Source organism: Colius striatus, chromosome 8 (genome assembly GCF_028858725.1).
Source record: "Colius striatus isolate bColStr4 chromosome 8, bColStr4.1.hap1, whole genome shotgun sequence".
Taxonomy (NCBI): Eukaryota; Metazoa; Chordata; class Aves; order Coliiformes; family Coliidae; genus Colius; species Colius striatus.
Genome location: NC_084766.1, coordinates 22,713,095 through 22,726,378, shown reverse-complemented (window position 1 = coordinate 22,726,378; position 13,284 = coordinate 22,713,095). Strand labels below are relative to the sequence as shown.

Sequence of the window (13,284 nt, the reverse complement as noted above, 5' to 3'; positions counted from 1 at the left end):
TATACATACTGGTAATAATGTTGCAATGAGTCCAATGAAATGCCTCAGAGAGGAAAACAAATGGCAGAAACAATAGATGCATCTCAAGTTTATAATTGTCTTTTATAGTTGCCTGGACAGGAATTCTACTGTTAATCAGTTTTGCTCTGACTATGTGTACTTCCCTGAGAGTAAGGACAAAAGGATAGACAAGAGAAAAATAACAAGAACTAAATGTAGCTGAAGCTAGGTAGGTCAAAGGTGGCATCATTAACTGTCTGATAGAAAACTGCTCCTGTAACACTGCAATTGTTTGGTTATATGAGGACTAAAAAAAATAATTCACGAAAAAGAGCAGGCTTATAAAATTTCTCTGAATATATGATTTGAAGCACAAACCTCACATTTCACCCTTTCCAGCTATAAGAATACAAACTGAGAAATTAAAAAAGCACATATAATTATCTTTCTGATGCTTCTATGATTCCTCTGAGTCATATTAAACTCTTCGTCATATTAATCTCTTCTGCAATTATAAAGAACATAAACTTACTCTTGTTTTTTAAATTGAAGAAAAAATTCTCACATTTGCACATGACTTCAGAACTCCAGTCTTGAACATTGTACATAACGAGATGAGATAAAAGCCACAGCTGACAACATCAATAAGGATATGTACAAGAGATGACAAGCTTTGCAGAATTACAACTGCGTGTATTCTTCTGAAAGTGCCCTTTCAGGTCTTTTGTTTGGTTTGGGGTTTTTTCAGATGCTTTTTCTAAAACAAGCAGTTATCCAGTTGATCACTTCCACTATTTCAGTTACAAGATTTTAAAAAATAACAATAATCTAAACATGACTGAAGCGGGAAAATTTGTCTTAAAAATTGGCATTATGTAACACAGATTTTTAATTTGGCTATATTCTGGAAAAAAAACCCCAAATCCACTATTTTGACTCAAATACAAACCTACTGTAAGTAGAAATCATTTCAGAAAAGTCAAATAGTGTACTTGCTTATCTGAAGCCTAAAGCTGTCACATACATGTACACTGTAAGCCTCAGCTACTGAAATGGAAAGAATGATCAAGTACTCATGAAAATAAATACTGATAATAAATCAAATGTATATGACACCTCTAAAATCTGGATTGGCTCTTGATTATGAAGAGGAGCAAGAGAAGTTCTTGCACTGAGTGTCTTGCTCTCCAATCTAGTTCATCTGTGAGGTGTAGGTAGGAAGGAATACATCTACCATCTGTGTGTGTCTAAAAGGCCTGCAGAAAGCAGTCTGAATAGTGGTGGTAACAGGAAAGAAAACTACAGATTGTTGATTACTAAAAGTTCCAGGTTTTATCCCCATCTTGACTCAATTTTCTGACAGGAAAAATATTGCCCACTGCAGGATAGCATTCACCTGTTTGCCCTTAATCACATGTCAGACTATTTACAACACTGGAGACTCAGCTTCAGTGCAGATCATGATGTCAAAGAGGATTATGTACTCAGGTGTGGGAGCAATAAGTATAGCTCCCAAAGTTGTATAAACAGTGAGAGCTGGGAGAAATCTTTCAGACTCACATCCTTGGTACTACAAAACAGGGAAGTAAGAGAGAAATTTCACTCTGTAGGCTAGTTGCCCATGCTTGAAAAACCACTGTAAAGACATAGCACTCATCTGTAAATCAAGCGTTAATCCTCTTGGCTTTGTTCAGTGGAATCCTAGTTCAGTCAAAGTCAATGCTAAATGTCATGCTGCATATACAGCAAAATCAGGTTTTCACCCTAAAGTCTGGGTACATGCTGAGCTACTGTGTTGAATAAGAAAATAGAAGTTCAAGTTACCTTGTTGCACTATCACATCCTATCAGAATTTCCTTTGCAAAGCCATCAGAAACCATGCAGTTGCAGGTATTCAGCTAACCACATACAATCCAAAAATGTTCATTTTTTAAATCACGTTTGCCACTTGACCTGAAAAATCATCTCATCTGCTTTACCCAGTTTTTTAGTTGATAGGTTTTTACTTCGTCTACTCCATTTTTCTATGCAATTTATAACTTGGCAGTAATTTCAGGCAGAAAAATGAGGTTGTGTCACTAAATGTCTCTTCAACCCACACGACTGCCACTAGGAGACATCCATGATCAAACCTGTGGCAGAGGGAGAAGTGGTATTTCATGAACCAAGCAATTCAAGAAAAGTACTAAAATCAAGCTTTACCATACATTAAAAGATAAACCAAGGAAAAGTATAATACTTAACTAATGTTTCATCATACTACAGTTAAAACTTCAAAGTGTAGCTAAATAGAATGTTTTGAGTGCTGGGATTTTTATTACTATAACAATATTTAATCCAAGTGAAGATAAATAAATGGCAGCTATGTGCCATTTCACTGCCACAGCACATTGTAAACAAAATGTGCCAAAGAATAATAGTAACACTTTAAAAAAAGTTTCATATTAGTTATCACTTTGAAAGCTGTAACAAACTATTCCACTGGGTCATGAGAATACAGCTCGAGAACTTTATCAGTCAGACGGATTGCACCTCTTTGGAGTTCTGAAAAAGCTTTTGTCAAAGTTGAATTAATTTATCTTTTCATCACAAGTGTGATGATCTAGTGCACTTAGGACTAATATATACTACAAATATTTAGATCAGTGAAGATGTCAAAATAACTTTTGTCAAACCCATTAAGTTGAAATGGTTTATAAGAAGGGGATGGACTTGGTACAGAGTTACAACAGAAAAAGTGAAGGACTCTTGAAAGCAAAGTTTTTACGCACATCTTAAGTGCTGTGGGAATGAGCAGAAACACTAGTGAGTGCATGCCTCTGGGAGAATTAAGTGGTGCACACAAAGGGCTACTGCTATGTTCATTTGGTTAACTATACCGGGTATAACTTGTAAAACCAAGTGTTGCTAGAGTGGAAAATCCAGACTTTTGCTGCAACTTATTTAAAATTTCTCTACTTAGTGCAGGAAAACCCAAAAATGTCCTATGAACTTCAAGCACATGATTAATATTTGCAGTTCCCACAGGACTCCTTACTTGAGAAATGTTAAGCACATGCCTAAGTGTTTTGTTGGATCAACCTCAGCATGCTATAGAGGAGGAATCTCAGAGTACATTGGTTTTTAAAATGAAATAGTTTATTCTATAAGTTATTAATTTCCATCTAGCACATTCTATTCTTGTGTGAACAGCATCTAAGCCTCATAACATAAAATCATGAAGTCTCTCAAATTCTACTTGGTTATTTCCTGAAGCTAAAATGTATGTATTAAGATGTGTTGTGGTGCTTTAAAAACCTGTAACACACTCTCAAAAACACGCTTGGATTTTATTGAGTCCTTCAGAACTGAACTTTCTCAGGGATATTTAAAAACCTCCAGAAAATTACTGATTTCTATTAAATTTTAGAAACCTACTAGTTCACATATAGTAAATGGAAAGTTGGATTATTTAGTTCTGTTTTACACAGCTAATAGAGATACTTCACCACCTGTAGTGAAGTCTAGAGCAGAATAGCACTAGAGTAATTTACTTGGAAATTGCATTTGCTATGATTGTTTTATAACTCTATTAAAAGATATGTTAGGAAGTCATTCTATCTTCTACTTAAATATGTATGCTCAGTTGGATGGCATTTGATTCTTTCAGTCCTTTTTTTTCATTAACTTCAGGAAGCAGGACAGAGTCAGTTGTCACACTGCAAGCGTCTATGGATAATTATGTCAGAAACTGAAATAGCTAGGTAACATAGGGACTATGTCTTTTGAGCTTGCATTGTGGTTTGCAAATTGGGTAAAGTTCTAGCTCTTGCAAAGCAGATCTCCAACTGACTTCAAAAGAGCCCAAGTTTCAGTTCTGGCACTCAGTAAATCATACCAGTACAGTGAGGATTATTATTTTAAGGGGATTTGACATTTAGAATAAATAACATATTTGAAGAGAATCTAGCAAATACAGATGTGGTTGTAAACTGTTTCAGGTCTGTGACAGAAACATTATTTCTTTTTTTCTATTAATATTCAGGTTCCAAAATGAACAAGTGGCCTTAATTTGCAAAACTGGGAAAGATACTTGGGATAGGTATGCTATTTCAGAGCTGCACAATGGCATGATAGGCTGCTTAGACACAGACCTCTGTTCTGTGCTTCATATGCTTTCATTATAACATATTTACATTTTCTGTCGGGGCCACTGCCAGGATTTACAAGGCCTGAGACAAAGTGTTGAAGTCTTCTGTTTGACGGCTTGGAAATCTATACTGTGGCTTAAGCCACATACTTTACACTGTGACCCCAACAGCCTCTTGCTGTTGCCTTAATTCCACTATTTTCCAAGTCTCTGCCGTCTCTGAAGAACTCACAAGAGATGTGGTGCAATGAACGTTAATAGATTTTGGTCTGCCCTCCCTGAGACCTGAGATCTGCCCTGGCAGTGGCCCTGGGTTTTTCTTTCTAACGTGCCTGTGCTAACCCAGACAGAGAAAACAACAGCAGGGCTGTTGAGAATGCTTTTTCATTTACTGTTTGTACACTAAGTTATATTATACTACAGGAAGTTAAAGACTCAGAGGAGGCAACTATCCATCATTAGTGTTGTTAGTAATGAACAAAGCAGGTAAACACTTCAAGAATAACATGCCTAGATTGGTTTTGTTTTGGCTTTTTTGGGGGCTGTGGCGTTTTGAGCTTTAGCAATGCCTACACCATCCATTCATTGATTCATGCATGTGTGCTTTTTTTGTGACTATCTGAACAACAGAATTCCATTAATTCTCAACTTAAAAGCAGCCAAAGTATTTCTCAACAGAGACAGGAAGAGTTTGTAAATTGATGTGTCAGTGCCAGCATACTACCACCCTGAGTTACATAGGTTCCTGAACAGTGATGCCTAAGCAGCATGCTCAGAACCTAAATACAAAATGTCAAATACTTGTGGTAAAGCAAAATTTGTAGACATCAGTATTGCCCAGAAATCACAATAAAGCATTTTAAATTCTTTGTGGACAAATATTTTTTATATAATTTGCTTATTTTTTGCAAATGAATTTTTAGGACCTAATTGAAGAATTAGGTCCAACCCCTAGCATTCTGTGATAATAAGCTAAGCCAACAATTCAGTGCTCAGGTCCACAGTGAGCTCTCATCAGTGCTACAGGGAAGCTCTTTCAAAGTTCCTTTGAAGAGTCATTTTAATGTAGATTGTGTTAATGTTTTATATAGCTACAAAAAGCAAAGATTGGGTTTTTTTTCTATTCAAATGCCTCTGGACTGTCACACATGCACCATTCATTTTGAGTTTCAATCCAGATTCTTCTGATTTTTTTTACAGGGTAATGAAATAACTTACATATCAAGTGACTAATTCAGTCTTTTCTCTGGACAGTTGCAAATGAGCAAGCAGGAGTACACATACATATACACATATATGTGGGTATCCATATATAACACAGATGTATACTCCTATTTGCTAAATATATATACATGTGCATACATATGTATATGTCTGCTAAATATATATACATGGGCATACATATGTCTATGTATAGCCACTGAGATCCTTTCAGTATTTCTACAAGTTGTCTTTTGATTCACTTGGTATTACAAATGTCATTATAACAGTATTTCCCAAAAAAGGAGCATAACACCATAAAATAATAGTAAGTGGAAGAAAAACCTGGCCCTGAGAAATCTTATATACATTTAAACATTAATCAGGAAAAAAAAAAGTGCATGCAAAAATGATAATTACAAAATATGGCTGGAGAGTGATGCACCGCTTTAAGCCATAGTGTTAGCAAAGCCTCTGTGAGTCTGAATAGATTTTCATCTTCAGATAGACGTGTATTTATCTCTGACCCCTATGTTATCTGTTTCTGCATTGGAAATGAAGAGGAAAGTGGGTGGGCAAGGAAACTCTTATTTCAAAATATGTTCTTAGCAAAAAAAATAATAATTTAAGTCTCAGATGAGATTCTCATTTTTTCCCTGTTTCTAGCTTTTCAAAGCATTCTCCTGTTTGCTAAGCATCTATGATGGTAATCTGTGTTTCTTCATCTGCAGGTGTCTTTTGTTATCAGCTTTTCATGTGTCTGGCTAATGTTTTATTCTAGTGAATATACTTAATAAATCATAAATGTCATAATTATTATTTACAGGTTTACAAAAAAACCTCCACCAAGTCTCCCACAAAGGGACTATGCTTCAGGTAAGGCTGCATTAATGTAAATTCAAACTGCATGTCTGTGTATATTTGATACCTTTTTGCCTAATGGTATACCTGGATGAGTTCCTGTGTGACCTACTCTAGGTAGTCCTGCTCTGGCAGGGGGGTTGGACTGGATGATCTTTTGAAGTCCCTTCCAACCCTTAAGATTCAGTGATTCTGTAATGGTATTTCAGCTATCCATTTCCTCATAATTTGTTATTAATGAGAGAACAGTATAGCATTTTCAACAACTCCGAAGGTAGTTCACACCTCTGAAATGAAAGGCAAGAAAAATGTGGCAAATTGTCCCAGTGTGAAGAAAGAGTAGCAAGTAGCTACTCTTTCAGTATTTACCAGGGTTCTGCATATAGGCACTGTAGAAATGAAGAATTTACATCCAGTCCCTCTCTGCCAGAAATTGTGATGTGAAAGTACATAGAACTGAACAACTGGGTCATCACAGATTCAGAATCTTAATACTACTAATGTGACACTGATGTCATGAATTATCGTAGAGGTAAAAGTACATTTGCTTATCGTTCATCACTGCTCAAGAAGTAGGTCATGCCTATTTTTACAAGTTAACAGCTATCTTGTTGAGGAAACAACTGTATGAAAACTGAACCAAAGAGGACAGAGTTTGGAAGTTATCTGATAATTGTTTCATTTTTCATGTAAATCTTTACAATTAGTGTGGTGTCTTGGAGCTTTAACTGAGAAAGAATAAAGTGCAAGACCAGAAGTCAGTGATAGTTTCATTATGTAGAAATTGCATCTCAATTTTTAAGAGTAACATTAGCAGGAAGTTCATGCACTGCTGTTCAGATGATGTGGAGTTTGCCACTTTCTAATGCTTTTCCAACAGCCCTAAAACCATTTATCAAAACAAAGAAAGAAGTCATTTAATTTACTATTCAGTCCAAACCAGGTGTGTTGTTGCTCTGAACTGTTTAGGAAACTTCAACTATTTTTGTTTTTTCAATCTATACTTGATTTAAAATAAATCTAAGATAAAATTCTATGTTCACTATGTCATCTCCTTAAGTAACTCTAATATTTGGTTTAGAATATGCAGACAATGAAGAGGAACAATGGTCAGATGATTTTGTAAGTACACACTTTGGGGTAGTAGGAGGTTACTATAGCAACAAGTTAGCTAAAGCAATAATAATAAAAGTTCATTTTTGAATCATCTACTTGTGGTTGAACTTAATACTACTGAAATGTTATCTTATTTGTTACTTCAGCATTATTTACAAGTAGCTGCTGATTTTTAGCTACCTCAATTTTTTTTACATTCAACTTCAAAGTACACTCAGAAGCACTGTCACTGGTAGCCGTGGATGCTAAGCTTTTTGTCTAAGTAAGCACACGGCATCTATTTGAGGGACTACCCAAATTGATCAATAATTTCAGAAACCAGTAGTATCTTCTATTTGGGAGAGGGAGGGTGGGAGTGGTGAGGAGGAGAAAGGCACTTCTTCCTAAAAATGGAAAACTTTAGAGAACATTAGAATGAAGCAAGTCATGGTCGTCAGCCATGTAATATAATGGTAGAATCATCAGCCTGAACTGACTAGTTTCCCTCTAGAGTTTTGGAACTGCTTTATGAAGGGAAACAAGCTGTTGGTCCATAATTTGAAGGCTGAGCTCTTGCTACAAAAGGACCCCTTGAAGGCAGCAAGGAGTCAGGGAGCAGGAAGCTCCTGGGAGGAGTAGAAGCAGGGGCAGGCAGCAGCACCTGTTCAGAGAGGGAGCTTAAAGGGGAGGGTAGAGTGCCCTTTCAGAGATACATTCTCATAATTTAGTTAATTGTACTCCTGCAAGGAGATTTGTGTCATGCACTGCTCTGAAGCCATAAGTATGTTATGAGATGAGAAATGGGAAGTTCTGTCTTTCTAGGACAGCGATTATGAAAATCCTGATGACCACTCTGACTCCGAGATGTATGTGGTCCCCAGTGAAGAGAACCCTGATGACAGCTATGAGCCACCTCCAAGCGAGCAGGAGAAAAAGAAGATTCCTTCCGCGTTCCCTATTTCTAGGGGTGAATATGCAGGTAGCTATGGAGTGGTTGACTATGTGAGCTTGATAATTGCTTCTCAGTACCAGAAGTGGCCTCAAATGGCCTAACCTGTCCTTTGCTCATGAGTTTGCTTTTAATTCTGATAATCGAGTTCTCAGCTTTTGAGGACTTATTACAGCATGAAACAGTGGCAATGATTAGAATCTTAATATAATGTGTCCTAGAGACTTTGATGGACATTTACTAACTGTAAAAGTCAAGAAAAAGTACGGAAGATACCACTAATTTGGCTCCAGATTCACATGCATATTTTAATGCAGGAATTCATATTGAAGCTTAAGCATGTATGACTAGTCAGGGTCCTCCTTAATCTTTTCTGTATCTTAAATCATTATTCCAAAAGCAGTAAAACAGAGAAGTAAGCAGCCCAAATGTTCTCTCCATATTGTCCCTCGAGATTGGTACTGAGGAGGATAAATATCCTGAAAAACAGGACAAGAACAAGATTTTGTTTCCATCAGTCCAGCACTACAGCATTCTTCTTCTAGTTTTGATTCTTCTCAGCCATGGGTAGATGGCACTGAAGTGAAGGAAAGTTAGCTTCGGTTAATTATTTGAGGCATGGGGAAAAAAACCACTGTTGTGTTGCCTGTCTTTCATTTTTGTATCATGTAGGATTGTTACTGGTTTATAGCGTAATCATCAAAGTGCTAAAATGACATATGTACTCATACCTCACTGCTTCACTTGTATGTTCTGTGAAGGAGAAGAATTTTTAGAGTGACACCCCAGAGAATCTGCTATAATTTGTTTCAGCCCCACCCTTTGTGCTGTGTAACAGTTGTTGTTCTCATACCTCAGATGAGTTCTTTCTCACTTCCTATCACCAAAGTTCATACTGGCACATGCCAAGTAATGGACTACACCACACATCCACTACCTTTTCCCCAAGGAGTTAATTGATCATACAACAGGCTGCATCTAAGCACACTCTGCAGCCTGATATAGAGGCCTAGGTTGCCACCTTGAGCAATGAGATAGGACCAGTTTGCACACAAACCTCAACATCAGGAGCAATGTACATTCAGGCCTGCCTTTTGACCTGAGCTGCAGCCACAGCAAAGATTTGTTTGCACACGTAGTAGACACTGGTACAGAGGCAAATGCGTAATTTTTACTACAATTGTGTTTTCTTCACTATTAAAAGACAATCGCACCAGTCACCAGCAGCTTCCTCCTATCAACAAACCTCTCCCAAGTACACCCAGTCCCGCCATGTCCAGACCAAAGAAACCATCTGTGCCATCCCTGCCATTGCCGTCTCCTGCTGCAAAACCAAAAGTACCACTGAAGCCCAAGGAGTGTAGTGATGATGAGGTAAGGTTCACAGACATATACTCATTTTGACAGTTTAAATAACAGATGACCCCACTCCAGTCACAAGATGGACAACAGAGCAGTGCCTTGGCCTGATCTCTTTCTTAGCCTATAAGATACAAATCATTTTGCACATCACAAGCCATGAGCTGCAGGTACCATCCTGATTCCTAGGGGATATCTGCCTGCTTGTAGTATCAAGGAGACTCTTTAGACCACACAATAGTTTCTGCTCATCCATAACAAGCTGCAGACAATGGGGAGAGAGCAACCTGAAAGGCTAGCCCAGGACCAAAGGGAAAGGAGAGCGTTTATCCACCAGTCTAGAACTGAGGTAATTTGGTAAACGGTTTTCACTCTTGGGGAATCCCATCCACACAGGATGATAAATGCCTGAAATAGCAGTCATTGTGAAATGACAGCTATTGTAAGCTGCTGCCAGGGCTTCAATCACTACAGTTTGTTGATATGATGGTGGTTTAACCAGTAGATTTTTGTCCTGCATTTCTCATAGGATAATTATATTGTGCCAGTGGACAATGATGATAACTATATCGAACCCACAGAAAGCAGCACGTCAGTACCTACAAGATGTGAGTTTTTTCATTTAAACTCATAATTATTGCCTCGTTAAGAAGAACAGTAGAAAAAAGTAGAAATTAATGTTTATTTCTAGGGTTCAAAAAGTGGAGGTACAGCTATTAAAGAGAGCACAGCCTGCAAAAAGGCATTTGGCTCCTTTGGCCTATGACAAAGCCAAGGAAAATGACTTTTAACTAAATTGTAAGCCATGTTTAATTCCTGTCTCTCACTCAAGTGTTTCAAACTCCCGCCCCTGTACAGCCAGGAAGCTTTTCATGGTATACCATCTCCCTCCTCATCCAAGGGAGCCACAGCATTAAAATTCTCTGTTTGCTGAAGTGCCTCAGGAGAAGAACAAGCCTTTTTAGATCTTCAGTGGATAAAGACAGACTTTGATTCTTTTTTTCTTTTTTTTTTTTACCTCAGTACTTGAAGTATATTTAACTGGAGAGTGAAACTATTAAAGTCCAAAGGTGAAAAGTAAACAGACAAGAGAATGTAGCTATGCTCTGATATTACTGACAGTATCAAGCCTCTTCAGCAAGGCATGAACACTGAATAATGTTTCTCTTTTAAAATGAGATCTTCTTTCCACCTCAGTTGATTTGTTCAAGGTCAGACAAAAAGGCTGTCACTTGGACCTACTTAATATTGATTCTTTCTTTATAAACATTACATTTTGATATGTATATCTCTAAATATGTGTGTATATACACACACATGTGCAAGTATATATGTATATGAATAAAATATGGTTTTAGCTCCTGTGAACAGATTTACGAAGACAACAAAGCCAGCCCCCCCTATTTCTCCAAAGCCTTCTCTTACTTCTGATACACAAGGTATGTGGTATTGTATCACTGTTAAAATAATCTAAGGATGAAGACTATTAAATTACACTTGATGTATTCACAACACTAACTGTGACATACTTGAGTAAAACAAAAATACGTTCCCCTTTAGATTTTTCAGTGCTGTAGCAGTTGTTTTGCCTGGCTTGAATAGTAAATCTGTTTTAAGCGTGAATAAAACTCAAACAAGCAATTTGCCCCAAACTAATTCATTTTTAGTCTTTTGCTCTAGCAGAGGGATGCAAATGGATCAATACTGCAAAAACAATTATAGGACTCAGTATGTTAGCAATCTCATTTCACTATAGGAATCAAGACTCAATACTTTAAAACCACATCAAGATTCAACTTTAAGGAAATCCCATATAGGCTGATGTTTTGCATGTCTTGTGATAAGTGTTCCCATTTTTAAGTTCTATAAAGAGCAGTTTATTTGGAAAAAGAAACAAAAGCAGAAGCAAACAAGAGGAATCATGTTGGCTTTTGTAAGTGCAGATACACTTGCTTAATCTTATATTCCTTAGCTGTGCTAACTCCCTCATTCATTGTCTGCTGTGTAACCTCACAGACTGATCACACAATTCTTGAAAAGGCTTTGCAAGGTTTTTCACTTTCAAGCCATAAAATACAAAAGTTTTTTTTCCGGAATGACTTAGGATTTTGTGAGTTACTTTTCAGACGTTTTAAAATGCCCTTTTCAGTCAGCCTTTCTGTAAATCGGTGACGAGCAACACCCAGATCCTGACAGATGTTACTAAAAAAATTAAACATCTCCCCCTGGTGGGAACTCGGACAATTTTCAGTGAAGTAAGAGCAATGAACCTGACGTGAAATTTGTTGAAATTTGATTCAGTTTTCATTGAATGAACTGGACATACATGCTGGATGCTGGTAGATTTTGCTTTTAATATCTGTAAATTAAAATATGACTGTGGGACAGAGCTCAGGGATGGACATTGACCACACAAATGAGCCAGCTTGTATTTATGATTCACCACATCTGTGATTCCCTGAGAGTCAAGGAAAAGCTGAATGCTACTATAAATGTGATAATACATCTTTTCCAAACTGTCCCAGGTTTACACAACACAAGTATTCATCTTGTTTTGTAGGGGGAAAAAAAGAAAAACAAAACAACCACAAAGAAAAAAGGTTGAGATGGGAATAAGGTTTATTACTGCAGGGACTGTTTATCAGACTTCCTGGGACTTTTCCTGAAGTTCCTGCTAGAAGACATGGGGTGCAGCTACTTGAGGGTTTTGGAGGCAAAATCAAGCTCTGAGCAGATTCTCCAAGTTAGTTTTTCAGAGACATAAGTATAATTGGTAAAAATTCTTATTCATTTTTCTAGCAACACACACAGCATCTTTGCTAACCAATGACACATTTTTTTCCTCCCTATCTTACAGAAGTCTACGAGGTTCCTGAAGAAGAGGTAAGGCTTTTCTATAGTCTATGACACACATTGCCCTCAGGCAGAGCACAAATGTGACTGAAAGACTGATAATCTTTTTATTTACAAAGTTCTCAAAAATGAGAACAAATCTCTATCTGCACTTAAAACTTTCTGATACTGCCTTCATAGAAAAAGCTGGCAACACAACTGCAGCAAATAAGCAATGATTGTTCTGACAGTGATTGTCTTCCTACTTGGTGGTACCACAGAATGGTAGGGGTTGGAAGGGACCTCTAGATCTAGAGATTGTCTAGTCCAACCATGCTGCTAAAGCAGGTTAACCTAGAAGAGGTCACACAGAGTTTTGAAAACCTCCAGAGAAGCAGACTCCACAACTTCTCTGGGAGGCCTGTGCCAGGGCTCCCTCACCCTAAGAGTAAAGAAGTTTTTAATCATGTTTACATGGAAGTTCCTGTTTTCCAGCTTGTACCATTTTCCCAGGTCCTGTCACTAGGACTACAGATAAAAGACTCACCTCATCCTCTTGGCACCCACATACTGTCAAAGCAGCGTGCTCAGGGCTTCACAGAATTACTGATGGACTTCTTGCCTTTCTCATCCTAGTGCAGATTACCAGAGTTCTGCTAGAAATCTATAGTACAACACAAAAATAAGATATTGCTGTGATAACATAAATAGGATCACACAAATGTGCTTTATGAAATTAATAAGTGACCAAATAATTCAGTGCATTTTCTCTTACAGGAAAAACCAACACCACCACCAGTAAACAGGTAACCCATTGCTATGAATCACAGAATGGTAGGGATTGGAAGGGACCTTTAGA

The 13,284-nt window shown here is 37.4% G+C and overlaps 1 protein-coding gene across 5 annotated transcripts in view; it reads left to right on the top strand.

The window, feature by feature from the left end:
• BLNK (B cell linker) overlaps positions 1-13,284 on the top strand; it is a 101,046-nt gene that overhangs the window by 71,888 nt on the left and 15,874 nt on the right. For 3 of the 5 annotated variants that reach the window (XM_062001361.1, XM_062001358.1, XM_010209295.2), the window contains 9 exons: positions 4,025-4,081; positions 6,156-6,205; positions 7,272-7,312; positions 8,108-8,264; positions 9,439-9,608; positions 10,123-10,201; positions 10,952-11,032; positions 12,451-12,476; positions 13,203-13,231. In XM_062001361.1, the coding sequence (XP_061857345.1) occupies positions 4,025-4,081; positions 6,156-6,205; positions 7,272-7,312; positions 8,108-8,264; positions 9,439-9,608; positions 10,123-10,201; positions 10,952-11,032; positions 12,451-12,476; positions 13,203-13,231 (690 nt within the window). The remainder of the gene's footprint in view (positions 1-4,024; positions 4,082-6,155; positions 6,206-7,271; positions 7,313-8,107; positions 8,265-9,438; positions 9,609-10,122; positions 10,202-10,951; positions 11,033-12,450; positions 12,477-13,202; positions 13,232-13,284) is intronic. The other 2 variants (XM_062001357.1, XM_062001360.1) reach the window with 1 other exon arrangement.